At 47.6% G+C, this 27,380-nt stretch overlaps 1 protein-coding gene across 1 annotated transcript in view; it reads left to right on the top strand.

Moving 5' to 3' along the window:
• Window positions 1–27,380, top strand: part of LOC147880208 (uncharacterized) — a 268,137-nt gene that overhangs the window by 97,433 nt on the left and 143,324 nt on the right. Inside the window, exons 7-8 of the mRNA XM_087370371.1 lie at window positions 4,735–4,983; window positions 5,136–5,276. Of these exons, the coding sequence (XP_087226497.1) occupies window positions 4,735–4,983; window positions 5,136–5,276 (390 nt within the window). The remainder of the gene's footprint in view (window positions 1–4,734; window positions 4,984–5,135; window positions 5,277–27,380) is intronic.

The raw sequence follows: 27,380 nt of genomic DNA on the forward strand, positions 1-27,380 counted from the left end.
CAGGCTAGAGGAGGACAGATTGGGATCCGCCCGGATTATGTTTTATCTGACCATGCTCCAGTCCTATTACAGATTCTCCCTACCTCTCGTTTGGAGAGCACAGGCTCTGTGAGAGTTCCGGACTTTGTTTTTCAAGACGCAAAATCGTCGAACGATTGAGAGGGGCTTGGTTGTCAGAGGACACTCCGGTGGATCAGGGTTGGTTGATGTGGGTAGAGAGGGCTTTGGCTAGAGTCAGCATGGCTTGCCAGTTGAGGGCAAAAGAGGAGAAGGAAAAGCTAAGATTCAGAGACCGGAAAGCAAGAGCGGAGGTATCCAGACTTCAGAGATTGATTCAAAGTTTTCCTCAATCTCTTTTCATCAAAGGGCAGCTTTCAGAGGCTCAGGAGAGACTAGAGGAGAATCCGGGCTGGAGGGCCCAGTTCAGGTTTTACTCCCAGCAGACGTTCTGGATCCAGAAGGGGGATAGATGCTCTAGAGAGTTTTTCAGGGCAGTGGGTCAGAGATACTCTTCAGACAGCCTTCGTAGACTTGTGGATGAGGCCGGGTTTCTTCAGACGGACCCTCATCGTCTTGTTGAGATCACTTCCGATTTCTACTCCTTTCTTTACACTGCCGATCCAGTTACCGAGGAGATGATCAGAGCCAAAGAGGAGATTTGGAGTCATGTCCCCCATATGGTCTCAGACAAGATGAGTCAGGTTTTGGATAGCCCTCTATCACTCGTGGAGATCACGGACGCGTTACATGAGCTACCTAGAGATAGATGCCTGGGGGAGGATGGTTTGTCGCCACTTTTTTTCAGAGCTCTTTGGGATACGATTGGGCCTCATCTACTCTTTGCCTTTTCAGAGGCTCTCGATATAGGATCTTTGGGTGAGATATTATGCACAGGTTTGATTTGTCTCATCCCGAAAGGGGGAGACAAGACAGTCCTATCCAATTGGAGACCCTTTACACTTCTAGGGACAGCCTACAAGATCCTAGCGAAGACATTGGCTCTTCGCTTAAAGCCTTTGCTGCCAGATATCATCAGAGCTACTCAGACAGGATTTGTCCAAGATCGGAGTATCTTGGATAACATCTTCACCTTTTGGGAGGCCACTCATTGGGCGCAGGAAAGTCAGCAGGAGATTGCAGTTCTTCTTCTTGATTTTGAGAAGGCTTATGGCAGGGTGGACTGGGGTTTCTTGGAGGGCACTATGAGGAGGCTAGGCTTCAGTGATAGATGGATTTCTTGGGTCTCCTCACTTTACTCTCTCTCTTCTAGCAGGATGTTGGTCTGTGGAGGTAGAGGACCGGCTTTTTAGTTATCCAGATCAATACGACAGGGATGTTCGCTTGCACCTTACCTTTTCCTTTTCGTAGCGGAGGCTATGGGATACTTTATGCAGGCTACTAGTCATGGCACTTTGGGCCTTCATCTGCCTATCCGGCAGGAGCAGGAGCTTTTGGACACTGAGTTTGCTGACGACACGGCACTGACAGTCAGAGGAGATGCATTTAGTCTTGCTACTGCTGCAGACTCAATTGACAAGTTTTGTCTAGCCTCAGGGGGACTTGTCAATTGGAACAAATCAAAAGGCATCTAGACTGGAGCTCAGCAGGATACCCCAGCATGGGGAGGAGACAGAGGATTTGTGTGGATACCCAGAGGCACCTCCACGAGATATCTAGGTTTCCAAGTTGGCATTGAGGTGTCCCGAATGCAGCAGTTTGCCCGAGTTCTTGAGAGTATTCGGAGGAAGCTAGCCTAGTGGAATACGGCTAGACTTTCTTTGGCCGGAAGAGCGCTGGTACTCAACCAAGTTTTACTTGCGACTATGTGGTACGTTGTGTCATGTTGGTGCTTTCATGCTGACTCGATTCGCCAGGTCAGGAGATTGCTTCGGAACTTTCTGTGGAGTGGCGGTGATGGTTTGGAGGACACTAGGGCTAGAGTTTCATGCGATACTATCACTTCACCCTTCTCGCAGGGAGGACTTGGGGTCCTTGATCCAGAGATGCAGAGTAGAGCCCTTTTAGTCAAACTTCTTGTTAGAGGTTTGACTCCAGGAGATCAGCCGTGGAAGCAGTTCCTACTGCATGGGATTCTTCAGTGCACCCCTAGAGCAGCAGGCCGGTGGGCAGGTAGAGTCAGTTGGATCCTCCTGGCGGACCAGCTTTCTCAGCCTTCCTCACCACTGGTAAAAGGGCTTATTCAGATTTGGGATCTTTTTCGACAGCACCTCATCAGAGCAGTTCCCTCCTCCAGCGAGGAAATTGCCAGACAGCCACTTTACCATAACCCCCTGGTTCGGTATCAGGGATCTTCCCTTGGTACAGAACTTAGGACTCCCTTGGCCAGGTGGCATGCTCAGGGGGTTGTGACAGTGGGAGATTGGTTAAGGGGAGGTGTGGAGATGTCAGAGGAGGTGATCAGAGATAGACATGGGCCACTTCGACAGATTGCTGCTACCAGATTACTGATCATGAGAGCTATTCCTCAGCAGTGGAGGGATATACTCATAGATCCTGCCTATGTTCACCCCATCGCTACTTGGTTAGGTTGTTTTAGTGAGGCTGGGCTATGCATCGGAGTTCGTTTAGGATCGGCACCGTTTATCTATTTTGAGGTAGACTCCTCTCACAGATTGTATCCCACTCAGCCCCTGGATCGGCAGGAGCTCCTTTGGCAAAGAGTCAGGGTCATTGGTTGCCTGGGTAAGGAATGTGCCACAGATCCTTCCAGGTTGACCATTGTAGAGGATATTAGATGGAGACTTTGGATTTTTTAGGGTCGACCTCTTGCAGAGCTTGACTGGGACCCAGGTGAGTGGGCATGGCCTGCTCCAGTGGTAGGCGATCGTCCTCTTTCTTTTTTCCAGTACTCGACGAGGGCAGGTTACAAGCTTCAGCAGAGAGACTCTCATCACCTACCATCTGCCTCCCAGCATTGGTGTGCACATGGACTTACTGCAAAGCTCTTGCTGAGCTACTGGACTCACTTTTGGGGCATCAGTAGAGCCAGGAAAGTCTCCTACTTTCTTTGGCTCACTATACATAGAGGCATACCTGTGGGTACTTGGCTTCAGCAGATGGGTAGACCCTCCTTGTGTATGCGTTGTCAGGAATCAAGCAAGCATTGTTTATGGAGCTGCTCCAGCTCTAGAGTGGTCTGGACATGTATCTTCAGGTTGTTCTCATATGTTACTTCCGAGTCTTTTCTCATGACATGGGGCGCTGCCCTTTGGGGGAGAGGATCTGGTGCCTTTACTCTCTTTGAGTCAGAGCCAGGAGACCACGGTTTCTTCATGCAGCGTCGCCAGAGACGGGGTCCCACAGAGGCCAGCATCATGGAGCCACAGGATTTGCTTTTGGTACCTTTACCAGCTCAGGATTCCCTGCCTACTTCAGCTGTAGGGTCAACCTGGGAGGTCATTTCTAGCATTACCCTATGGCAGATATGGTGTTCGCGATGTTCTTTTGTCCTTGGGGGCCATTTATGCACGGAGGCTGACACTCTCGCTTCCATTTGGGTGGAGATTATCTTCACTCTCAGGAGTCAGTGGGAGCGGTGTTTGGCAGCTCGTGGGAGACTTATATCCTTCATGAGGACATGGGACTGCTCATTGTTTTTTCATTTGACTCCTTTTGGGATGTCGTGGCATTTTGGTCCACCACCTTGGCTTTTTTGCCATATTGTTGAGGCTAGGGATAGAGTACTTTCTCTCCCACCTGTTGTATGATTTGTTTTGAATGGAATATATCACTCTTCTTTTTAAAAAAACAGCTCAAAGTGAGCTACTAAAGAACCAAGGCGGAGGCTGAAAATGCCATCTAAACCTTGAAGGAAACTCAGAGAAGAAAGGAGATCCCCTCCATCCTCTGAAACAAGTAACTCTCCTGGCAATGGCTGCTCTGGAGGATCCCTACATGCTCGCCCAAATGGCCATCAGAGTGTGTACTGTGTCAGTCCAAATAATGGCCATAGTCTGGGAAGGGTGAACCTGGATACCCTCCATTGCCTCTGTACACATGGCTCTTCAAATATGCCAAGCTACAATGCTGGCCAAAATCTCCTAAAATCTTGAGAAGGGATTTCATGTGCAAGGTGAAGCAAAAATAGAAGAAGGGAGGCAAAAAGAAGGGGGGAAGGTCTAGATGATGATTGGGGGGTTGCTAATAGCAGCAGAGGAAGGACAATCTGGTCACATCCTTGATCTTCATGGTTGTTCTAACCATCATGCTAGAGAGTATATTTTTCCATGACTTTGATGTTTTTGCTTGAAATTTAAGCTATGATCTGAAATTTGTGCAGCAAATATTTTATAGAAGGGCATTTTGTCCCAGGAAAGAGAATCGCATATTTGTCATCATGATTTGGCGAAGCAAGAAGGGTTGACCTTTTATATCGCTACTAACTAAAAGAAGACTTGTGCTTCTACTTTGTCAAAGAGCAAGTGCTGAGTGTGTGTTCATGTTGTGCCTAGATGCATTAGTGTATAATAGGTGTAAAGCAAACAAAATGGTATGTGATCTAGAAAACTAGTTGATATACTATTTCATTTTTCTGCCCACCTTGAGAATATTCTCTAGACTGCTCAAATCTCTTTTAGGGAAAATATCTATATTCTATATTTGCGTTTAGCCGTTCATCAGTCGCAAAGTACATACTATATTGAAATTTAAAACTATTCCTACTAGAAAAATCTAGGATCTGATTTGCATAATGAATTGTGCTTATCTATTCAGGTGCGAGCATTTGAGTCCCTTGAAGATAAAGAGAATTACAATCATGACAACGTTCTGCAAAGAAAATTTGATGAAAAGCATCAGAAAGAAACCCAAAGCCTACAAAAGAAAACTGAAAGAATAAAACATGACCATGAAGTGCAGACAAAGACTCTTAAGAAAAGACTTGAAAAGAATAACATACCTGCCTTTTGTCAGATTGAGACAGAACAAGCAGCCAGTAGAAAGGTCAAAGAACTTGAAAGACAGGTAGTCCTCCTTCCCTATAATGTCATCATAGAAATTCAGGATTTTCTTGTACCGTTATGAACTATTTTGCAAAAACTGAATACAAGGATCTTTTAGTACATAACAGCATGTTGGTCCCTTTGCACTGAACATGTTGACTAAGTGGACTGCAGGTAAATCAAATTCGTGCGTTCTACATGAAAAAAGTGAAAGACTTGACAGAAAAAACGGATGCAAACAAGAGAGAGAAGAAACCTGAATGCAATACTAACTCTGCTACAGTAAAGAAAGGGGTAAAACCACAAAAATCATTGGTATGTATGTTATCATAAAGTTTTAGTCCAAATTTTGAATGGCCCTTCAAAACAACGTATAATATACAAATCCTGGCATGGACATATTTCAAGACTGCATCTGAAAGTTAATTATTAAGAAAAGAAGAATCTTGTTTTAGATAGTATAATTGATAGCACGATGTATTAGTTTTATTTCTTATTCACTGGTATCAGCCTTGGGTAGAGGAGCCCATTTTTAGTGGCCCCACCCTTAGGTTCATTGTATCGGATTTCTTTTCAGTCTCATAGGCCCTTTGGGCTTTCGTAGATGTTAAAACTCTCTCTCTCTCTCTCTCAAATTTCAGTTCCAAGAAGGTGCCTTCATTTTCCTACCTTCTTCAGCTTCAATTCTTGCAGCAGCTACCCTCAGCCCCTCCCTCTCCCTCCCAGCCTCTCCCTCTCAGCCCCCTCCGCTCAGCCCCCCCGCTCACCCCTCGCTCACCCCCTCCACTCACCCCTCCGCTCAGCCCCCCCGCTCACCCCTCCGCTCAGTCCCCCCGCTCACCCCTCCTTGCTGCTCCTTTGCCCTCAGCTCACCCCTCCGCTCAGTCCCCCCGCTCAGCCCCCCCGCTCACCCCTCACTCACCCCCCCCGCTCACCCCTCCGCTCAGCCCCCCCGCTCACCCCTCGCTCACCCCTCCGCTCAGTCCCCCCGCTCACCCCTCCGCTCACCCCCCGCCCCCCCCCCCCGCTCACCCCCCCCGCTCAGCCCCCACAGCCCTCACAGCCCCTCGCTCAGCCCCCCCGCTCAGCCCCCCCCCCTCGCTCACCCCTCCGCTCAGCCCCCCCGCTCACCCCTCCGCTCAGTCCCCCCGCTCACCCCTCCGCTCACCCCCCGCCCCCCCCCCCCCCCCCCCCGCTCACCCCCTCGCACTTGCAGCCCCGAACCCCCCCCTTTTTTTTTTTTTTGGTGGCAGCCCCAACCCCACCTTTAAAAAAAAAAAAAAAAAAAATTTAATTTTGGGGGCAGCCCCAACCCCAACTTTTCTTCCCGCTTTTCAATGTTGCCGGCTTCCCGTAATTAAAAATGGCCGACACCGTCAAGCATGTTACAGAAGCAGCAACAGCAGCAACATCAATGGCCGCCACGACCGAGATGCTGCACTATAGTAGAAGAGGACTCGCATCTTCTACAAAGGACAGCGCACTGCCCGCACTTGCCGCACTCCCAGTCGCAGGTACACTGGTTTCAGCTCCATTGTCCCATCTTCCGCCCAGCGCAGTGCCCGCACTCCCAGTCGCAGGTTCACCGGTTTCAGCTCCATTATCTCATCTTTCGCCCATAGCTACTTTGTACCCGCAGTTTTTTTCACCCCTCCCCTCTCAGGTTCCTTCTTCTCCTACCCCTTCTCCACCCTTTTTTCTCTCCCTCTCACAGCCCTCTGTCACCTCTTCCCCTTTGTTGCCTATTTTACCTACTTTGCCAGAGGTTACCTCCTCCTCATCCTCTCTACAGACTTTACCCATCCCCTCCTCTCCTTCCCCGGTACCCGTTTTCTCTCCCCCTTTCCAGCCTTCTCCTTCATCCCCGCTACCCACCTTACCGGTTTCCCCCCTGTCTCCCTCTCTTTCTCCTTCCATGCCTTGCACTGTTTGTCCTTGCCGCCACATCCTGCCAGAGCTTCAGCACTTTGAGACCCATCTTCGAGCTGCACTTCAGATGCTTCACAGAAAGGACGAGACCATTTCTCTACTTACAGCTCAGGTTGCATCTCTTGCTGATCGAGTGACACAGCAGGATCGAGAGGTCTTATCTATTAGGACAGATCTTCAGGTCTTACAGGCGACCCATAGGACTCTTGCTAGAGAGATTCATGGACACACAGAGCGAGTGCATCAGATCGAGACTCGCATTCAGCACATGGATACATCTCCCACTACAGCATTAGCAGCGGTTGAGGAGCGTTTGACCTCCCTTCAGACAGAGGTCCAGAGAGCCACAGAGTGGGTGGATGTCGTCCGCCGTCAGCCATCACAGCCTCAGAGATCTACTGTATCAGCTACATTGGTCGAGTCACAACAGAGGGCCACAAAGGCCCTCAACATTCGCATTCGTGGTATCTTGCCCTCGGCGACAGAGTCCACGATGACACAGGCTGTGACCTTTGTCTCTCAGACATTGGGAGTACAGGATCATGGCATAGTAGGAGCATATAGAGTCGGGAGGGATCCTACTAGAGAGCAGCCCCTCATTATCCGATTCAGAGATGCCCAGGCACGTCTAGCTGCCCTCAGGAGGAGAGGGACACTCAGAGACCACCCACAGATTTCCATGGACGAGGATCTGACTCAGATACAGGTTGAGGAGCGCAAGGCGCTCATGCCTCAGAGAGATGCAGCCCGAGCTCAGGGCAAGTGGGCAGTGATTAGGGATGGCAGACTCATCACAGGCACCTTGAGGCGTCCTCCCACAGTGCTTAGAGATGGCAGACCAGCAGATACAGCCCCACCTCCACCTCCACCTCCACCTCCTGCCCCGTCCGCTTGACGGGATAGGGCCCATGGGACACACCACCCGTCAGATAGTCTACGCATCGCTGTATGGAACTGCAATGGTTCTTTTACAGCACAACCAGGCAATCTACGGGGGGCATTCTTTGGGAGAGATATCATCTTTTTCACGGAGACACACGAGAGTCCAGAGAGACCTTTGCCACGAGTGACAGGGTATACATGGAGATCTGCCTTCAGGCAGCACGCCCGGATATTTGGAGTGAGAGGATTTGGAGGAGTGGCCATTTTGTACAGAGAGCATCTCGATCGGATCATCACAGTGGAGAGAGCAGATTCACATGCCCGATTCTTGTGGGTACGCATCTGCCGCAGGGCCCCTCAGCGAGATCTTTTTATTGCAGTTTGCTACTTCCCCCCGGCGCAGTCGATCTATTCTTCCACTGGACCAGGCCAATCCATATTTGAGGATCTCTCAGCGGACATTGCAGATTTTTCACGTCGCGGAGAAGTCATCCTTTTAGGAGACTTCAACGCGAGGACCTCAGACAGACAGGCCTTCACTTATGACTTCATGGAGGATCCGGCCATACTCCCAGCATTTCACGATGATAGCCTCTGTCGGACTTCATCAGACTGCACAGTACAGCCCACAGATCAGGGACGTCAGCTACTAGAGCTCCTCACCTCGCACAGTATGGTCATTTATAACGGCTTGTCCAGGTGGCCACAGTCTTCCATGCCTACATTCTCTTCTGCTTCTGGGCGTGGTACTAGCGTGATCGACTACATCATAGGTCCCCCGACTCTAGTCCCTTCCATCCATAGCCTTACTGTTAGCCCCTTCATGCCCTCTGCCGACCATGCACTCATCCACTTTACTTTGACTCATGTCTCCCATGACCCACCTCCCCCTCATTATCACGACCGCCAACCCTACTACGAGGTTCATTTCGACCACCAGTTCGATGATGTATATAGCCAGAACCTCAGCCGCCTACTCCGTTCTCATCTATTAGATGCTCTACCATCCACGCGGGACCGGTGGGAACTTGTACATACTTCACTCGTTTCTGCCGCTCACATGTCGTTCCCTGCCACATGTCATTCGTCTAGTCCCCCACCGGTTGGTCTTGTTCCTTGCAACGGTTGGTATGACGAGGAGTGTAAGGAACTCCACATGAAACTTAACCTTGAGACCAAGGAGAAGTCTCCCCTCCTTGCCGAAACAAAGAGAGACTACAAGTGGTTGGTTAGGCGCAAGAAACGCCAATTTCTAGCCCGGAATGAGGAGCTGAGAAGCTTGCTTTTCAGCTGTGACTCCAAGGAATTCTGGAGAAAATTCCTCCGCTCGAAGTCTCAGAGCCCCCTCACAGATCCACGTGTCTGGTCTGCATATACTTCAGCTCTATACGATGTTCCAGATCAGCCAGATATCGATTTATCCCACTCCCCTAGGCCAGCTTCATCTAGTCTCTTCACACCGGAGAGTGTCCGTGCAGCAGTCCACCGATTGAAGAACGGGAGAGCTAAGGATCATGATGCGTCTCTTCAATGAGTCTGTTTGTACAGGCCTACCACAGTCCTGGTTAGGCAATACCATAGTACCTATCCACAAGTCGGGGGACCCTATGGAGCCGTCGAATTACAGGACCATCATGATTGGCCACGTTATGGCCAAGATCTATGCATCAGTTTTGGAAAGCCGTATAAATGACCATGCCGAGACGACAGGACTCAGAGCCAGAGGACAGACTGGATTTCGCAGGGATCATTCGATGCTTGACCACATTCTCACACTCAGGGCACTAGTAGAGGAGGCGAAGTCACAAAGGCAACGGCTTTATTGTTGCTTCGTGGACTTCAGGAAGGCATTTGATACAGTTCTGCGATTCAGATTGTTTCAGAGGATTCGCGAGATGGGCTTCAGTGGAGAAACACAGTGGGCTATCATGGCTTTGTATGAGAGGGTCACTGGTCGGGTTCGGACACGTGAGGGGCTCTCAGAGGAGGTATGCAGCACGATTGGGGTAAAGCAGGGTTGCCCGCTCTCTCCTACTCTCTTTGGACTATATATTGATGAGCTAGAGATGTTCGTACAGATGACAGGCGGTGTGGGCTCTACTCTCTCAGGATCCTCCATTCCTATCCTCCTGTATGCAGACGATGTGGTTCTCATTTCCTCTACTGCTCAGGGCCTCCAGGCACATATTGAGGCACTCCACAGGTTTTGCCAGGACAGGGGATTGACCGTAAACCTTGGCAAGACAAGGGTTATGGTTTTCAACACCTCTGATCGTATCTACAGCACGGATGAGTTTTGCTTCACTTATGACAGACAGCCCATTGAGCTTGTTAGAGAGTACGCTTATTTGGGGGCAGTTTTCAGGGGACCGATCTTTACCATGACATATGCAGCACGAGATAGGATTAGTAAAGGGTATGCTTCGTTGGCTCATCTTGAGCGTCAGTGTTTTCAGTCCCACTTTCAGCATCCCGATACGAAATCCCTGCTATTTGACACATTGGTGAGACCAGCTGCGATGTATGCAGCTCCTTTCTGGGCAGGAGACCTTGGCGCTGCAGATTGGAGACGAGTAGAGAGGTTACAGATCATCATGTTCTCTCGGCTCATTAGGGCCAAGGCTACAGTTCCGCACGAGATCATGCTAGCAGAGTTTGGAGCTCCTACTCCCCTTGCATTGGATGCAGCGTTTCAGTCGGTCATGTATTTGCACAGGGTTAGGGAGTTTGGAGACTCAGCAGCAGCAGAGCTCGGTTGCCATGGTTAGCACTTGCATCTTCTATGGAGTTGGCACGATCTGGGGCCCGATATTGCTAGTACTTCAGACTCACTAGGTGGCTCACATCTCTTGGACTAGACATGGATAGACTGCCTCCCTTCCGATACAACATAGATGCCCCTCATCTCGAGTTGACTCGCCACGAGCTTAGTCAGGTCACGAGAGCAGACTTGCTGCAGCTTCATACGTACCGCACTTGGATTTATCCCACGCAGCTTCCGACGAAGATGGACACATATCGTGACCACTTCCTTCGGATCTCAGAGATGGATTTGTCATTCCACCAGGCTACACAGGTATCCACATGTCCCACTCACTGAGGATTGCCCTTGGCCAGCTTAGAGTCTCTTCGCATCTGCTCGAGATAGAGGCTGGTAGGATGCGACGCATGGAGGATGGACGGCGTCCAGGCCGAGAGACCAGGATCTGCCCTTGTTGCACCATGGGAGAGGTGGAGTCAGAGGAGCACTTCATTTGCAGATGCCCGCTATATTATGAGATCAGAGGGAGATTCCACTGTCTCTTCACGGATGGCTTTGGACCTCTCTCACGAGTGATGGATTATGAGGATCAGCATTGCCTAGCTCTTTATGTCAGGGAGGCCACTATGCTTCGATGACACTACCTCAGAGACCATCAGCACAGACCGGGGAGCGTGATAGAGCCCAGCCCGATAGAGCTCAGACACACGCTATACCAGATGACAGGTATCAGGAGAAGCACGAGGAGGTCAGAGCTCACACAGGACACATGCCTCCACCCTGTGGATGTACATATGAGATGGTTTGTAGACGCCGCAGGATCTTGTTACATAGGGGACGTACTCGCCGCTTCATCTCCAGACGATCCAGGATGATGGCAGCTTTTTGGAGGAGACTTACTCATGGAGATCTCGCCCTACCAGCCGCTCACCTCACTTTTGCTCAGATTTGTACTCTCATAGCAGGAGGCAGAGTCGATGGACAGGATTTCCAATATTATTTTGGTTCTCAGACTCCGTGATACATGGACTTGTATCTTTGCATTGACATATTGTACTCATCCCCCCATTTTGCACCCAGGGGCGGTTTCCTTGCATCTAGCTTACTTTGTATTTAGGCTCAGATTTGACATTATGTACTTTCACTTGCATTGTATTGCGTAGCACTTGGATGATATTCGACGATGCCTCTTCTTTGTGGCACGTTGATTTTGTGCTATCTTGTACGCAGAGTTCTTGATGTCCCATGGGCCCATTTTGGCCTTTAGTGGACAATAATACACTTTCTTTCTTTCTTTCTTTCCACATAGCTGCCAGCGTTCTATCTCTGACCTCATGTAAACACAGCCCCGGATCCATCATGATATCCCATTCCCCTTTTGGGGCCTCCACTCATGTATCTGATGTATCTAACAAGATTCGATGTTGGATCTGATTTGATATGATGATGATGATGATAATGATGGTGATGATGCTCTTTGTAGACACATATAATGATATGGTTGTGTGGGATAGACTTGGACTTAGTCTATTTTGGTGTGTAGTACTTGGGTACAATAAATACGAAGTACTTGTATTTCATTTTCATTTGAGCATTCTATTGGAGTTTCAGTGTGGCCACTTCTTGTTCACTTGTGTTCACAACCTTTCTCCATTTGCTCATTCATGTGGTATCAGAGCCTCTCTCACTAGTATCCGATCCCTGCCTTGCTTTCTGTTACCCAGCTAGTTCACCGGTGTCCTCGTGTGTTGCTACTATTACCTCAACCTTCTCTTGGACTTCAAAGCACCTTCGTGAGAGCACTTTCATAGGGTCTTTGAGTCGTCGTACAGCTCGTGCTCCACCTGCTCCAGCCCCTACATCAGGTGTACATATTTTCTTTGGCGTACAACTTTTCTTTAGCATACAAGTTTCTTAGGCGTACAACTTTTATTTGGTGTATAGCTTTTTTTTGCGTACAACTTTTCTGGCTTCTGGCGTACAGGTGCATTTGGGGATTTTTCGTGAGCCCATAAGCACACATTTGCACTTGAGGTGCATTCGGTTGGTTGATTGCAGAGCAATTAGTTCCACTTTACAGTGGTTGATGCCATACGTGCAGTGATTGCACTGATCAGTCAGAGGCACTTCCCGTTGTGATGCCAAAAATTGATATTTTTTATTTGGCATTGGTATGGTTTTCTTCTATGTTTGATAAGAGTTTGAGTATCAAGTGATAGCCTAGCGGCTCTCACTATTTCTATTTTTAAAGATATTGTATGGGATTGAGAGGATGAGTGGAATGGATCATTGTAAATACCATGTGTATGAATGATAAATACCTTGGTATGGGGTGAGAGTTATTTGTGTATGGGATATTATGGGGTTTTTAGAAAATAGGAAGAGTGAGTCATATAAAGAGGTGGGCTCATGTCCATGTGTTCCAATAATTATCAGGCAATCCCATGCTATACATGCCGGTCCTCTACTACTTAAAGAGTCAGCATCCGTCGGCTTTGGCGTAGCAGAGAAATCTGCCACTGGCCAAGTATAGACCGAGCCAGAAGAAACGGAGGTGAAGCCCAAGAGAGCAAGGACAACGCCCAATGTCACTTTGGCAATTCAAAGTACAACCGGACACAAGTTAGCTCTCGACCAATATGAGGACCGCCGGTTGCATGAATTCATGCGCCAACAATTGTGCCTCCAGCGGGCAAATCCTCAAAGCAAGGGCAAACGAGTTCAAGAGGAGCCCATTCTCATCGAAGACCTCTAGGGCGATGAAACAATCGAAATTGGCCTCCATAGAGGAGCCGGCTACCACTCACACTACGCCCTACATCTCAGTCTCCACCACCCCTTAGGAGACCACATCCTTCATCATCGGTACCTCTTCCACTCCATGGGCAGGCCTAGCGGAGGCCTTACAATTTTGCAGTGCGCCCCAATATAGGGCATCACGTGGCTATAGCCACATGACAGCAGAGCAATTGTCATGTGCGGACCTAATGAAACTAAACCTCTTTGAAGCCATGGCACAGCGTCTCCCACACAATTTTACAAAGGAGGCAGGAACAAGCCTCACAAATCTCCACCGTTCTATCAAGGAGAGGGTAAGATGGTCTCTGCGTTGGCAATCCGATATGAAACTTTATGGACAAAGTATGAAAGAGTAGCTTTGTGAACTGTGGCATTTGCATCATCGGCCCCTCAAAGTCTCGTAGGGATGGAGCACTTAAAGATGAGCAAATTCGTTATGGCTTTGGAGCCTCATCTTCCCTCAAAAGTAATGAGTAAAGATCAAACAACATGCATGGAGGCACTTCGCATTGCGACCAAGAAAAAAGCTTCTCTAATGATCGCATCCTCTTTTGTGTCTTCAACAGCTTCAACTCTAAGGAGGAGGTAATGGGCACTCCTCAGGTACCAAAGTCCTCTGAGTTAGATCATAATATCTCCTAATTGATGGCAGAGTTTGCTGATTGCATTTGGTTAATGCACGACAATCTAGAGCACCAAAGAGTGAAGATAGGCCTCGAGATAAGAGTAGGGTCAATTGCTATGAATGTAATGAAAAAGGTCACTCTCGCCCCGAGTGTCCTAGATTGAGAAAGAAAGAAGAAAAACAAGTATCCTTGTTAGAAGCTTTTTCAGAAAATGAGGAAAGAGAGGTAATGATGGCTAAACAGGGGCGTGGTAAAGTAAAAGAAGAAGAAGAAAGCAAGGAAGAAGTAGATGAGGAACATCAGGAAGAGGAACGCCGTATTAAGAAAAAGAGGGCATCTAGAATGAGAATTAGCCAGTCAGACTTTCCTTTTGGACAAGACATTGGAAGCTATGACTTGTTGTCCGACCTTAAAGAAAAGGAAGCTCATATCACCTTTGGTCAATTACTTGCTTTGTCTCCAAAACTACGGAAAGAATGGGAAAAGCTAGCAAGCACAAGAGTGTCAAAGAAGAAAAAGAAGAAAAGTGTCATTCCTATTGTTAAAAAGGTAGTTATAGATGTTGGTGATGACTTACCTGTGGTTGATGTAATCATTGATGGTCAAGTGATTTCTAATGTTTACATTGATGGAGGTGCACTGATTAATATCATGAGTGAGAAGACCATGATAGATGCTAATTTAAAATACTCTAGTACTACCTCTTCTTATCGCATCAAATTGGCTGGCAACACTAGGGTAAAGACCTTGGGAGTTGTGAAGAATCTAGAAGTGGATGTATGTGGAATGTCTGTGCCAACTACTTTTCAAGTGATCCCTACCAAGCCAGATGCACGTGCCTATCCATTGATTTTGGGAAGGCGTTGGCTACGCAAGGTGAAGGCTGTTCAAAAGAGAGATACTAGAGAATTGATTTTGCAGGGAAATGATAAGAATGTGCTCTACAACATTAGAAGTCGCAAAAAGAAAGTTGTCAAGGAGGAGTCTTTAACATCAGAGAGTTTGAGCTCTGACTTAACCGATGAAGAAAAGGAGACAGGGTGTAGCTCCAAGGAGTCCACCAGCTCAGAGGGTGAGGTGGAAGGAGTGGCCTTTGGTCTTTGTCTTGGTGCTGATTGGGATGAGTCAGGAGGGAACAAGGTGGTAGTACAAGAAGATCCTGTAGAGACACTTCATGTGGAGGATGTGGAGCACACTAAACGACGCCAACGCAATGAAGAGCTTCTTGGTGATTCTCTATCAGGTAGTGAGAAGCTCCAGTACTTGGATATGTTAGATGATTTTCCATGTCTCTTTGCAACAAGCTATTCACAGGTTCGACCAGTCTCTCTTGTGGAGCATAAGATTGAGTTGAAGCCAGAAAGCAAGCCAATTGTGCAACGCTTAAGGCGATTGGGGGTGATCCAAGCTGAGGCACTAAAGAAAGAGGTAACACAACTACTTGAGGCGGGATTTATCTTTCCTGTTGATGATTCATAATGGATATCTCTTGTAGTTGTCACACCAAAGAAAGGAAATAAGTGGCGGATTTGTGTAGACTTTGGTCCTTTGAATGCATGCACTAAGAGGGATCATTTTCATTTGCCATTCCAAGATGAAATACTAGACCAAGTAGCAGGGCATGAGATTTATTCTGTATATGATGGGTATTCTGGGTACTTTCATATTCGTATTCGGGAGGAAGATGAAAAGAAAACATCATTTGTCACACCTTGGGGAGTTTTTGCTTACAGAGTGATGCCTTTTGGATTGACCAATGCACCAGCTACATTTCAAAGGTTCATGAGTCAAGTGCTCGAGCCTTACTTGGGAAAGTTCATAAGGGTGTTTTTGGAGATTTTTGCATTCCATCTCTCTCTAGTTCAGTCTCTCTCTAAGTAGTCTTGGAGCCTCCGCTCCCTCTTGTACATATGAAACCTCTTCCTCTCCCTTGTGTTTGTAGTATTTTGAGTTGCATTGGAAGGGAGTATCACTCTATTGGTAATGAAGGTCACTTCAGGTTCTCTCTCTTGAGTGTCTCTTCCCTTTTTCCATTGTTTTCTCTTCCACTGCTCAAAAGTATTGTCTATTCGGCCGCTCATTGCGCATACATGGTTTATCTATTTTCCAAGTCACAAAGGGAGCTCTTGCTTCCTTCCTAGGCGACCTCTATGGGACTTGGATCGTTGATGAAGTCTCATCATGGAGGTAGTATTCTCGTAAGTCGGCACCAGTAGAAGGAGTAGGTGTTTTTCATGACAGTTTGACCCCCTATCAGTATTTTGCTCATAACTTTCCGCTCGATGGTACGATTTGGACGAAACTTATATCAGCGCGAAGCTCTCTTCAAGGAGCATCATCCTATTTCTTCAGTTATTATATTAGATTTCAAACCAAAAATCTGTGACTCTCTGTGTGTGACTATTTCTTTTTCAGACAGTTTTTACCCCCGCCAAGTAAACCTCCCATATCTTTCCGACCGCTTCTATGTTTCTTACGAAACTTATATCAGAGCAAAGCCCATTTCAAGGCGCATCTTGATATGTGTTTGAATATTTGATATCATGTCTCTACTGAAAGTTATAGGCCTCTGTGTCTAATAACAGTTTACAGAGTGTTTTGAGCTAATTACGCAGGTATCTATGAAGGAGGTGCAACCATCCAACCCAATCAGCCCCTTCAAACTTCTCGATATATATCAGTTCATGTCATGTTGAGCCGCAAGATCTTCTTTCAACAACGTTATCGCTCTTCTCTTTGGCGCAGACCAGCTTGCTGAGATTATGGCCTCCGCTGATCCTTTCCTTCTCCCTATGCTTGTGTACAACATCACTTGGGATGTTACCATCTTCATTGTCATATAAGGGAGGATAGTATGGTGTGGTCTCTTGGTATAAAAGCTTATTTTTAATGTCCATTTCCTAGTGATGAATATCTCTATCATTCAGTTCGAAAGCAGCAGGAAGTGAAGAGGTGCGTGAAGTTTATTACCCCCAACTTCATGTCACACTGTTCAGTTGCATTCTTCTTTGCAGGTGCATTTGCGGTTAGTGTTGTTTTTGCAGTCAGGATGTCTCAAAATGAGAGCTTTGGTATTATGATGACCGAGGGTGATAAGTTGGAAGGATCCAACTATGTCTTGTGATCATTCATGCTCTAGAACATTCTGGTTGGCAATAACTTATGGGATATTGTGAGTGGTGATGTGACTAGGCCTATCGCATCTAGTACTAGCTCATCCTCTACCACCACTTCTACTAGTACTGCCACAACTTCTACTACTTTTGCCACCACTTCTACTAGTTCTACACCCTTTCCATCTCCAACACTTTTGGAGGAGCATAAGAAGTTTCATCGTAGAAATGCCCAGGCTTTGTTCTTGATTGCCTCATTATCAATGAAAAGGCACATTATGACAACCATTAAGACATGAAAAGATGCAAAGGATGCGGGGGAAAAGCTGGCAAACATGTATCATGTCAAGAATGAGACAAGGGTCATTGCATTGACCAATAATCTCAAGGAGCAAAAGATGCAAGACGGTCTGACAATCACAGAGCACATTACAAAGATCACTGATCTCAGAGATCAGCTAGCAAGTGTTGATGAGGAAATAGATGACAATAAATTAGTCTCTATCAGCCTCAACAACAGTTTGGCTCCCTCTTATGGCACATTTGTTACCTCCTTGACTATTATGCTCAGGGCAGCCCCTCTCTCATTTAATGAGCTAGTTGGGTTGTTGTTATAGCAAGAGGAGAGGACCTCCAATTTCGCCTATTCTTCCCATCAAGGTGAGTAAGGACTTGTCACCCAAGGAAAGGAAAATTTCAGCAAAAGGGAGATCATTTTCAGAAAAAGAACACCCATACATATCAGCCCAAGAATTACGGGAATGCAAGTACAAATCAAGGTCCTAAGGTGAAAAGGGTAGATGCAATTTTTGTAAACAGGTGCAGAGTGTCAGAAAAGGATTGCTAATGAGAAGAAAAGGCAAGCCACAGGCAGTAATTTTGTTGCACCAGCTGAAAATGCAAATGCTCCGCCATAGGCACACTTTGCACAAGAGGACAAAGATTTTGTGTTTGCTGCAGTTCAGGACAGCTTTGATGGGAAGGGGGATGCTAGTGCAAATGCTCAGTCTATTGATGCTTCTTTTGCTGCCATTGATAAATGGTATTTAATAGTGGTGCTACTAAGCACATGACTCCTAGAAAGGAGTGGTTTCAGAAAATCTCACGTGTTCATGGCAAGTAGGTTACATGTGCAAATGATGCATCACATGACATCACAGAAGTGGGAGATATTCCCATCCTTTTGGATTCAGTCAAGGAAAAATATATCCGTGATGTTTGGTATGTCCTAGATTTGAGAAAGAATCTAATTTCAGTTCCTTCTATTGCCCATGATCAACACATGCTTGTTGAGTTTCAAGATGGTCAATGCAGGATCAAGGATCCCAAGAAAGGGTATGAAATTGTGGCAATAGGTATTATGATAAAGGGCTATACAGGCTTGATGCTCTGTCCTATGTACAACAAGCTTTTGGCTTTCTCATTTTCTTCTGCTAGTGATTTATGGCATGCCAGGTTGGCCATGTTTATCATAGGGCATTGCACTACCTTGTACAACAATGAAATGGTTAATGGAATGCCAAAAACAGCAGCCAGATAATGCAGTGTGTGAAGGGTGTGCTCCTCGCAAGTTGCACCATCTTCCTTTCAAGAAAAAGGACTCAGGTTCAGCGAAAGCCACTAGAGTTCTGTAGATTATACACAGTGGTGTATGTAGTCCCATGCATGTGACAACCCATAGAGGGGCAAGGTATTTTGTTACCTTCATTGATAACTATTCTAGATTCACATGGCTTTTCCTCATGAAGACTAGATCTGAAGTGTTTTATTGGTTCAAGGAGTTCAAAGCCTTGGCTGAGAACCAAACCAATTCTAGGATACAAACATTTTATTCAGACAATGGGGGAGAGTACACATCAACTACCTTTCAAGGGTATTTGAAGGAAAATGGGATTAAACATCACCGGACTGTGCCATACACACCGCAGCACAATCCTATTTTAGAGAAAGAAAGAAATAAATAAATTTTTTTAGAGTCTTTGGAAGACCGATGGGTCTATGAGACTAAAAGAAAACCTGATACAAATCACAGTAAGAGTGGAGCTACTGAAACGAGCATCATCACCCATGCTGAATCCTAAGTCTGATCATACATAATCAAATACATATGGATGTAACAATGAAAAGAAAAGGACTAGAGCAGAGCAGAATCCTCCGTATGTCATGTCCCCCTGGCTGGTGCATAGCCGGTGATGGGACGCTAGTGCCCGCCGTATCAAGTTTTTGAGCATTGTATATAGCTGTGGGTAGGCACATAGTTGTACACATCTAGGGTAGGTGTGGGCTTTTGGCATGTGTGGATTTTTCTTTCACAAGCATGATGGATTGAGGTATAGTTTTTTGAGATAATAAAGTATGTTTTGCAGGGACTTCATGGGAAATGATGAAATGCAATGTGGTTGTACCAGACTTCCAGAGCAAGGGCGTCTAGTGTGTGATCAAGCGAAATGTTTTTGGGGTCATGTAAAGTCAAGTCATGAAGGGTTTTTTATATTTTCCTGAGTCAATGTGCACTTGCATGCACTTGCATGTTACAGGAATTTGATATGTTATGGTGTCCATGTCAAAGGGCTTTTCATGTGTGTGGATGGGGTTGCATGCAAGCTTTAATGTGCATGCTAATGTGTGTGGGAATTGTGTGACTAAAGGTCCAAAATGTGCATTTAATGTGATTTGGGGGAAATGTCTTGAGAGTGGTAAAATGTCACTGATGAGGTGGCAAATTAGGCTGAGGTGGCCGGACTGATTGGGAAGGCATCCTACACATGCAAGGTGGCTACGTGATGGATGAAGGGGAGCTTCTAGGCTGTGAGCTGGAGCTACGTGGAGATGGCGGCTGGGAGCTGATTCAGTTTTACACTGGAAGGATCTACGATGCAAGGGGGGCTCCGAGAAGACGAGGCTAAATGACGAAAAATGAAGGGGGCTCTCGTAGATGAAAGAGGGTGTGTGCAATGAGAAGACCTTGGTGCTGGGGATCTCTAGAGATTACGAGCTGTTGTTCGTTGGCTGAGCATAGCTACTATGTAGGTAGGACAGTCGTTGTTTGCACGTGAGCTGATGCAGAGAATCGTGGTCTAGCTGAGATCATATGGAAGGGCTCTGTTTTTTTCTGATTGAGGAAGCTACGTGGCTGTACGGGTGACGCTATAAATGTGAGCTAGTCTCTCTGTGAGAAATGAAGGCAGCACGGCTATTGCTGGAAGTGTCTTCCGTTGGGTTTGTGCATAGTTGGTGATGATCTATGGATTAACACAGCTTAAGACGTAGCTGTGTATCGTTGTCTGCTAGCTGAAGGATTTTGGGCGACAGAGACTCCATGAACTCCGTATGCAAAGAGATAGAGGGACCAAGGAATTGTAGGCTAAGGCACAATGGATCGTGACCTGCATCGATGATGGTTGTCCTGAAGGAGTTAGGCAATTGATGCTTGCTGCAGATGTTTGTCAATCACTGATCTTCTGCTTTGTGAGGGAAGAGAAGTTATCCTAAAGGAATCGAAAGCCTCTTTGACATGGTTGTGATCTTATGTTGATTTGATCGCGGGAGATTTCTGAATACTGATAGAGAGGGAGAGGAGGAGGCGCTGTTGCAGCTTTGCAGGAATTATGAGCTGTTGGAAGCTTAGGAGTGTGGGCTGTGGGTTCATAGTATTATGAGGCTGACTGTTTTCTGAGTTTTGGGGGGAAGTTCAGTTCTAAGTTCAGTCTGTTTCGGGCTGTGTAGTCTTTGTCTCTCTTTGAGTCTGTGTGATCCATGTTTAATTTAAAGTGAAAGTGATATATTCCATTCAAAACGAATCATACAACAGGTGGGAGCGAAAGTACTCTATCCCTAGCCTCAACAATGTGGCAAAAAAGCCATGGTGGTGGTCTAAAATGCCACAACATCCCAAAAGGGGTCAAATGAAAAAATAATGAGCAGTCCCATGTCCTCATGAAGGATAAAAGTCTCCCACGAGCTGCCAAAGAGGTGCCTGTACACCGCTCCCACTGACTCCTGAGAGTGAAGATAATCTCCGCCCAAATGGAAGCAAGAGTTTCAGCCTCCGTGCATAAATGGCCCCCAAGGACAAAAGAACATCGCGAACACCAAATCCGCCATAGGGTAATACTAGAAATCACCTCCCAGGCTGACCCTGCAGGTGAAGTAGGCCGGGAATCCTAAGCTGGTACTGCTACCAAAAGTAAGTCCTGCTGCTCCATGATGCTACCAACTGTGGGACCTCGTCTTTGGCGACTCTACATGAAGAAACTGTGGTCTCCTGGCTCTGACTCATAGAGGGCAAAGGCTCCAAATCCTCTCCCCCAAAGGGCAGCGCCCCATGTCATCAGAAAGGACTCCGATGTAACATATGAGAACATCCTGAAGATACCTGTCCAAACCACTCTAGAACTGGGGCAGCTCCATAAACAATGCTTACTAGATTCCTCTGCAAGCTAACAACGCATACACAAGGAGGGTCTACCCATCTGCTGAAGCCAAGTACCCACAAGTATACCCCTATGAATAGTGAGCCAAAGAAAGTAGGAGACTTTCCTGGCTCTATTGATGCCCCAAAAGTGAGTCCAGTAGCTCAACAAAAGCTCTGCAGTAAGTCCCTATGCGTGCCAATGCTGTGAGGCAGATGGTAGGTGATGAGAGTCTCTCTGCTGAATCCTGTAACCTGCCCTCGTCGAGTACTGGAAAAAAGAAAGAGGACAAGCACCTGCCACCGGACCAGGCCACGCCCACTCACCTGGGTCCCAGTCGAGCTTTACAAGAGGTCGACCCTGAAAGATCCAAAGTCTCCATCTAGGATCCTCTGCAATGGTCAACCTGGAAGGATCTGTGACCCATTCCTTACCAAGGCAACCAATGACCCTGACTCTTTGCCAAAGGAGCTCCTGTCGATCCAGGGGCTCTGTGGGATACAATCTGTGAGAGGAGTCCGTCTCGAAATAAGTAAACGGTGCCGGTCCTAAACAAACTCCAATGCATAGCCCAGCCTCACTAAAACAACCTGACCAAGTAGAGATGGGATAAACATAGGCTGGATCTGTAAGCATATCCCTCCACCCCTGAGGAATAGCTCTCATGATCAGTAATCTGGTGGCAGCAATCTGTCCAAGTGGCCCATGTCTATCTCTAATCTCCTCCTCTGACATCTCCACACCTCCTCTGAACCAATCTCCGACTGTCACAACCCCCTGAGCATGCCATCTGGCCAATGGAGTCCTAAGCTCTGAACCAGGGGAAGATCCCTGATACCGAACCAGGGGGTTATGATAAAGTGGCTGTCGGGCAATTTCCTCTTTGGAGGAGGGAACTGCTCTGATGAGGTGTTGTCGAAAAAGATCCCGTATCTGAATAAGCCTTTTCACAAGTGGTGAGGAAGGCTGAGAATGCTGGTCCGTCAAGACGATCCAACTGACTCTACCTGCCCACTGGCCTGCTGCTCTGGGGGTGCACTGGTGAATCCCATGCAGTAGGAACTGCTTCCACGGCTGATCTCCTGGAGTCAAACCTCTAACAAGAAGTTTGACTAAAAGGACCCTGCTCTGCATCTTAGGATTAAGAACTCCAATTCCTCCCTATGAGGCGGGTAAAGTGATAGTATCCCATGAAACCCTAGCCCTAGTGTCCTCAAAACCATCACCACCACTCCACAGGAAGTTCCAGAGCAATCTCCTCACCTGACGGATCGAGTCAGCATGAAAGCACCAACATGATGCAATGTACCACATAGTCGCTAGTAGAACCTGATTGAGTACCAGCGCTCTTCCGGCCAAAGAAATTCTAGCCATGCTCTAGTAGGCTAGCTTTCTCCGAATGCTCTCAAGAACTGGGGCAAACTGTTGCATCGAGGACACCTCAATGCCAACCTAAAAGCCTAGATATCTCGTGGAGGTGCCTCTGGGAATTAAAACAAAGCCTCTGTCTCCTCCCCATGCTGGGGTATCCTGCTGAGCTCCTATCGAGATGCGTTTTGATTTGTTCCAATTGACAAGTCCTCCTGAGGCTAGGCAGAACTTGTCAATTGAATCCGCGGCAGTAGCAAGACAATATGCATCTACTCTGACTGTCAGTGCCGTATTGTCAGCAAACTCAGTGTCTAGAAGCTCCTGCTCCTGCCAGATAGGCAGATGGAGGCCCAAAGAGCCATGACTGGTAGCCTGCATAAAGTATCCCATAGCCTCCGCTACGAAAAGGAAAAGGTAAGGTGCAAGAGGGCATCCCTGATGTACCGATCTGGATAGCTGAAAAGCCGGTCTTCTGCCTCCACAGACCACCATCCTGCTAGAAAGGAGACCCAAGAAATCCATCTATCACCGAAGCCTAGCCTCCTCATAGTGCCCTCCAAGAAACCCCAGTCCACCCTATCATAAGCCTTCTCAAAATCGAGGAGAAGAACTTTAATCTCTTGCTGACTCTCCTTCGCCCAGTGAGTGGCCTCCCAAAAAGTGAAGATGTTATCCAAGATACTCCGATCTTGGACAGATCTTGTCTGAGTAGCTCTGATGATATCTGGCAGCATAGGCTTTAGGCGAAGAGCCAAGGTCTTCGCTAGGATCTTGTAGGCTGTCCCTAGAAGTGTAATGGGTCTCCAATTACGTAGGACTGTCTTTTCTCCCCCTTTCGGGATGAGACAAATCATACCTGTGCATAATGTCTCGCCCAAAGATCCTATATCAAGAGCCTCTGAAAAGGCAGAGAGAAGATGAGGCCCAATCGTATCCCAAAGAGCTCTAAAAAGAAGTGGCGACAAACCGTCCTCCCCCGGGCATCTGTCTCTGGGCAGCTCATGTAACACATCCGTGATCTCCAGGAGTGATAGTGGGCTATCCAAAACATGACTCATCCTGTCTGTGACCATCATGGGGACAAGGCTCCAAATCTCCTCTCTGGGCTCTAATCATCTCCGTGGAGACTGGATCGGCAGTGTAAAGAGTGGAATAGAAGTCAGAAGTAATCTCAACAAGACGGTGAGGGTCCGTCTGAAGAGACCCGGCCTCATCCACAAGTCTACGAAGACTGTCCGAAGAGTATCTCTGACCCACTGCCCTGAAGAACTCTCTAGAGCATCTATCCCCTTTCTGAATCTAGAAAGTCTGCTGAGAGTAAAACCTGAACTGGGCCCTCCTGCCCTGAATCTCCTCTAGTCTCTCCTGAGCCTCTGAAAGCTGCCCTCTGATGAAAAGAGAATGAGGAAAACTCTGAATCAATCTTTGAAGTCTGGATACCTCCGCTCTTGCATTCCGATCTCTGATTCTGAGCTTTTTCTTCTCCTCTTTTGCCCTCAACTGGCAGGCCATGTTGACTCTATCCAAAGCCTCCTCTACCCACAACAACCAGCCCTGATCCACAGGAGTGTCCACTGACAACCAAGTCTCTCTCAACCGTTCCATGAACTCTGTATCCTGAAAAACAAAGTCCGGAACTCTAACAGAGCCTGTGCTCTCCAATCGAGAGGTAGGAAGAATCTGTAAAAGGACTGGAGAATGGTCAGATAAAACATAACCCGGGCGCTGTCCTCCTCTGGCCTAACCCCAATGGCCAATATAAAACCTGTCAAGTCTGACCAAAGAAAGAGAGCCATGGAAAACCCCGGACCAAGAGAACTGAAGACTGTGTGCCAATTGACGAAAGTCGTCCAATCAAGCAGCATCATGAAGTCGAGCATGCAAAACAAAACTATCCCACTCCACCCTCTCCCTATCAGAAAGGCCACCCTCTGTCTGACCCAACTTGTCTTCAGCGAATTCAACCATGTTGAAATCACCTCCAACAATCCAGGTGTCTACCTGAGGAAGGGACTCTCTAAGCTGTCTCCAAAAAGCACGTCTGTGAGCTGGATCAGTGGGAGCATACACATTGTGAACACCAACTGCTGTGTTCTCAATATGAAGAATAACATAGCATGCTCTGCTCTCCACTAGTGTACCCTCTTGGGTGATCTCTGAGGCCCACCTAGCTGAAACTGAAATGCAAACTCCTCCCCTCGTGCCATCCGCTGGGCTCCAATAAGTCTGGCTCTGGCCTCTGAGTAAGGATCTGCATCTGTCAATCCTGTCCTGGGAGAGCTTATGCTCCTGGATGAGCACAATGTCTAGAGGGGACCCTGAGGAAATAAACCGAAGGGAGTCCCTAAGCAACTGCAATCTAGGAACTCCCAATCTATGACCATCTGCATCTGAGGTAAATCTGCAGCCGTTCAGTCCTCTCACATTCCAAGAAATGATGGACAACCTAGACATCGGATGGAAGTGAGGGTGTGCCAGTGGCAACGGCACAAAACTCTCTCTCTGACGGTGCAGTCCAAAGTCGGTCTCTGATCAAACTCCAAATCTGCCCCAACTCATGTAAAATGGCTCCATCCAAGGGAATAGAACTCTGGCGTGAACCAAGGAGCTGAAATCAAACCAACCAGCACTCCTGGGCAAATCAAAGTCTCCCTGAATCTCAAAGAACAGAAACAGAAAGGCCCTGTCACCGAAGCCAGGTCGAAGAGTCCTAGGGCAAGAATGAATCTGCGATCCGACAAAATGATGAACCGATGAAAATGAGTCATGCTCATAAGCTGTCTAGCAATCTCGCTGTCAAGTAACTCAGCTGACCAGCTTTCGTTCCCCCGAGATCGAAAGCTACCTGCGAAGAAACGAAGAACATGCCCCTCTCTGGAGAGAGTAGCTGATCCCAAGTACTCCTCTACCTCCTGTGAACGTCTGCAAAACACCGGTAGAAGCTCCAATCGAGTGAGGGAATCTGTGATAACCCCTCGAGCCAAAAAGGGCCAAAACTCAACGGGCAGATCTCTGTCAACCATCCTGGGGTCAGGTCTAGGGGTCAGAAGAACTGAAAAGGGCTGAGCCGTCCTGACTCTGCTCCTGGAATAGGTGAGAGGGAGAGGAAGAATCTGCGACGAGGTGTCTGTCCGCATGGGTGACTGAAACTCTCGCTCTATCTCATCTGCTAGGATCTCCCAATCCTCACGCCTGTCTGGGTACTTAGCAAAATCTGTGGCCGCACTCGCAAAAGATCTGGATACACCAGGAGTGAAAAATTGCGAGGACGAGGCTGTGCTGGGAGGGGTGTCCAAAAGGACGCTCCGCATAGTAACAAAGGAAGGTACTGTGCAACGGGGCTGTGAAAGGGGTCTCGAGGGAACCTCGTACAGGCGCATGAGATCCTAGGACGGGCTCTGACTCTGACCTGTGTCATGAAATACCACTCTCTCAACGGGCTGCTGGGGAGAGGCGTCGATCACCGTAACTGCAGCCTGAGTAGTCTCCTGCTGAATAACTGTCTCTGTAACCAATATCTGAACCTCTGGGGTAGTGGAGTCTAGAGTCATCAAATCCTGAACTACTGTCTTCTGTTCAGTGAGAAAACCTGCCTGTGGATGGTCCTCCGCATCTCCCCTTTCCGGGGTCTCCTGCACGTGTATCTCAACTCCCTGAACTACCGTTTCCTGCATAGTGTCAAGACCTGCCTGCAAGTGGTCCTGTACTACTCCCCTTTCCGGGGTCTCCTGCACATGTGACTCGACTCCCTGAGCGACCGTCTCCTGCACCGTGTCAAGACCTGCCTGCGGATGGTCCTCTGCATCTCCCCTTTCCGGGGTCTCCTGCACATAAGTCTCAACTCTCTGCCATCTGTGAGCTCGTACCTGGGGCTGCTCGTACTGCTGGCTCTCCCTCTATCTCCGTCTCCTCCGAGTTCTCCGCGAAAGCTGTTCCACTGGAGGATTCTCACACATTTAGGTGCACCTAGGCCTGAGCACTCAGAACCACCTAGTCGATGCCAATACACCCTCACCTAGGACCTTGGCAGCTACTTCCCTTGACCATTTTATTTACGCACATAAAATATTACAAAAGTCGGTCATCTAAGGGAAAATGCCCACCGATCTTTCCGAGGTCATGCTATCTCGGCTAGAGCATAACATCAAGCTCTATGATCCACCAACCAGGAAGATAATAATCAGCAGGGATGTTGCATTTGCTGAAAATGAATGCATGCAGCCCACTAGTGTGGATTTGCCACCTTATGATGATATTCCTTTGGATATAATTCAGTTTGAGGATGATGATATGGGTTCTCCAGAGGATACTCCTTCTTCCTCTCATACTTCAGCTAGTTTGCCACATGTTGAGGGTGATTTTTCCTCAAATGTTCCAGATGAGCAGCTAGCTAGTGAGGAAGAACAGCCCAATGTTAGTCAACCTCAGGATACAACTCCAAGTGGTACAGCCAGCAGTACAACTGAGAAATCCATTCCAAAATGGGCAAGGTTGACCATTTAGGATGCAAAGGATCAGCCTACTTT

Source organism: Dipteris shenzhenensis, chromosome 32, assembly GCF_047967505.1.
Source record: "Dipteris shenzhenensis isolate YYH24624 ecotype China chromosome 32, Dip_SZ_1.0, whole genome shotgun sequence".
Classification (NCBI taxonomy): domain Eukaryota; kingdom Viridiplantae; phylum Streptophyta; class Polypodiopsida; order Gleicheniales; family Dipteridaceae; genus Dipteris; species Dipteris shenzhenensis.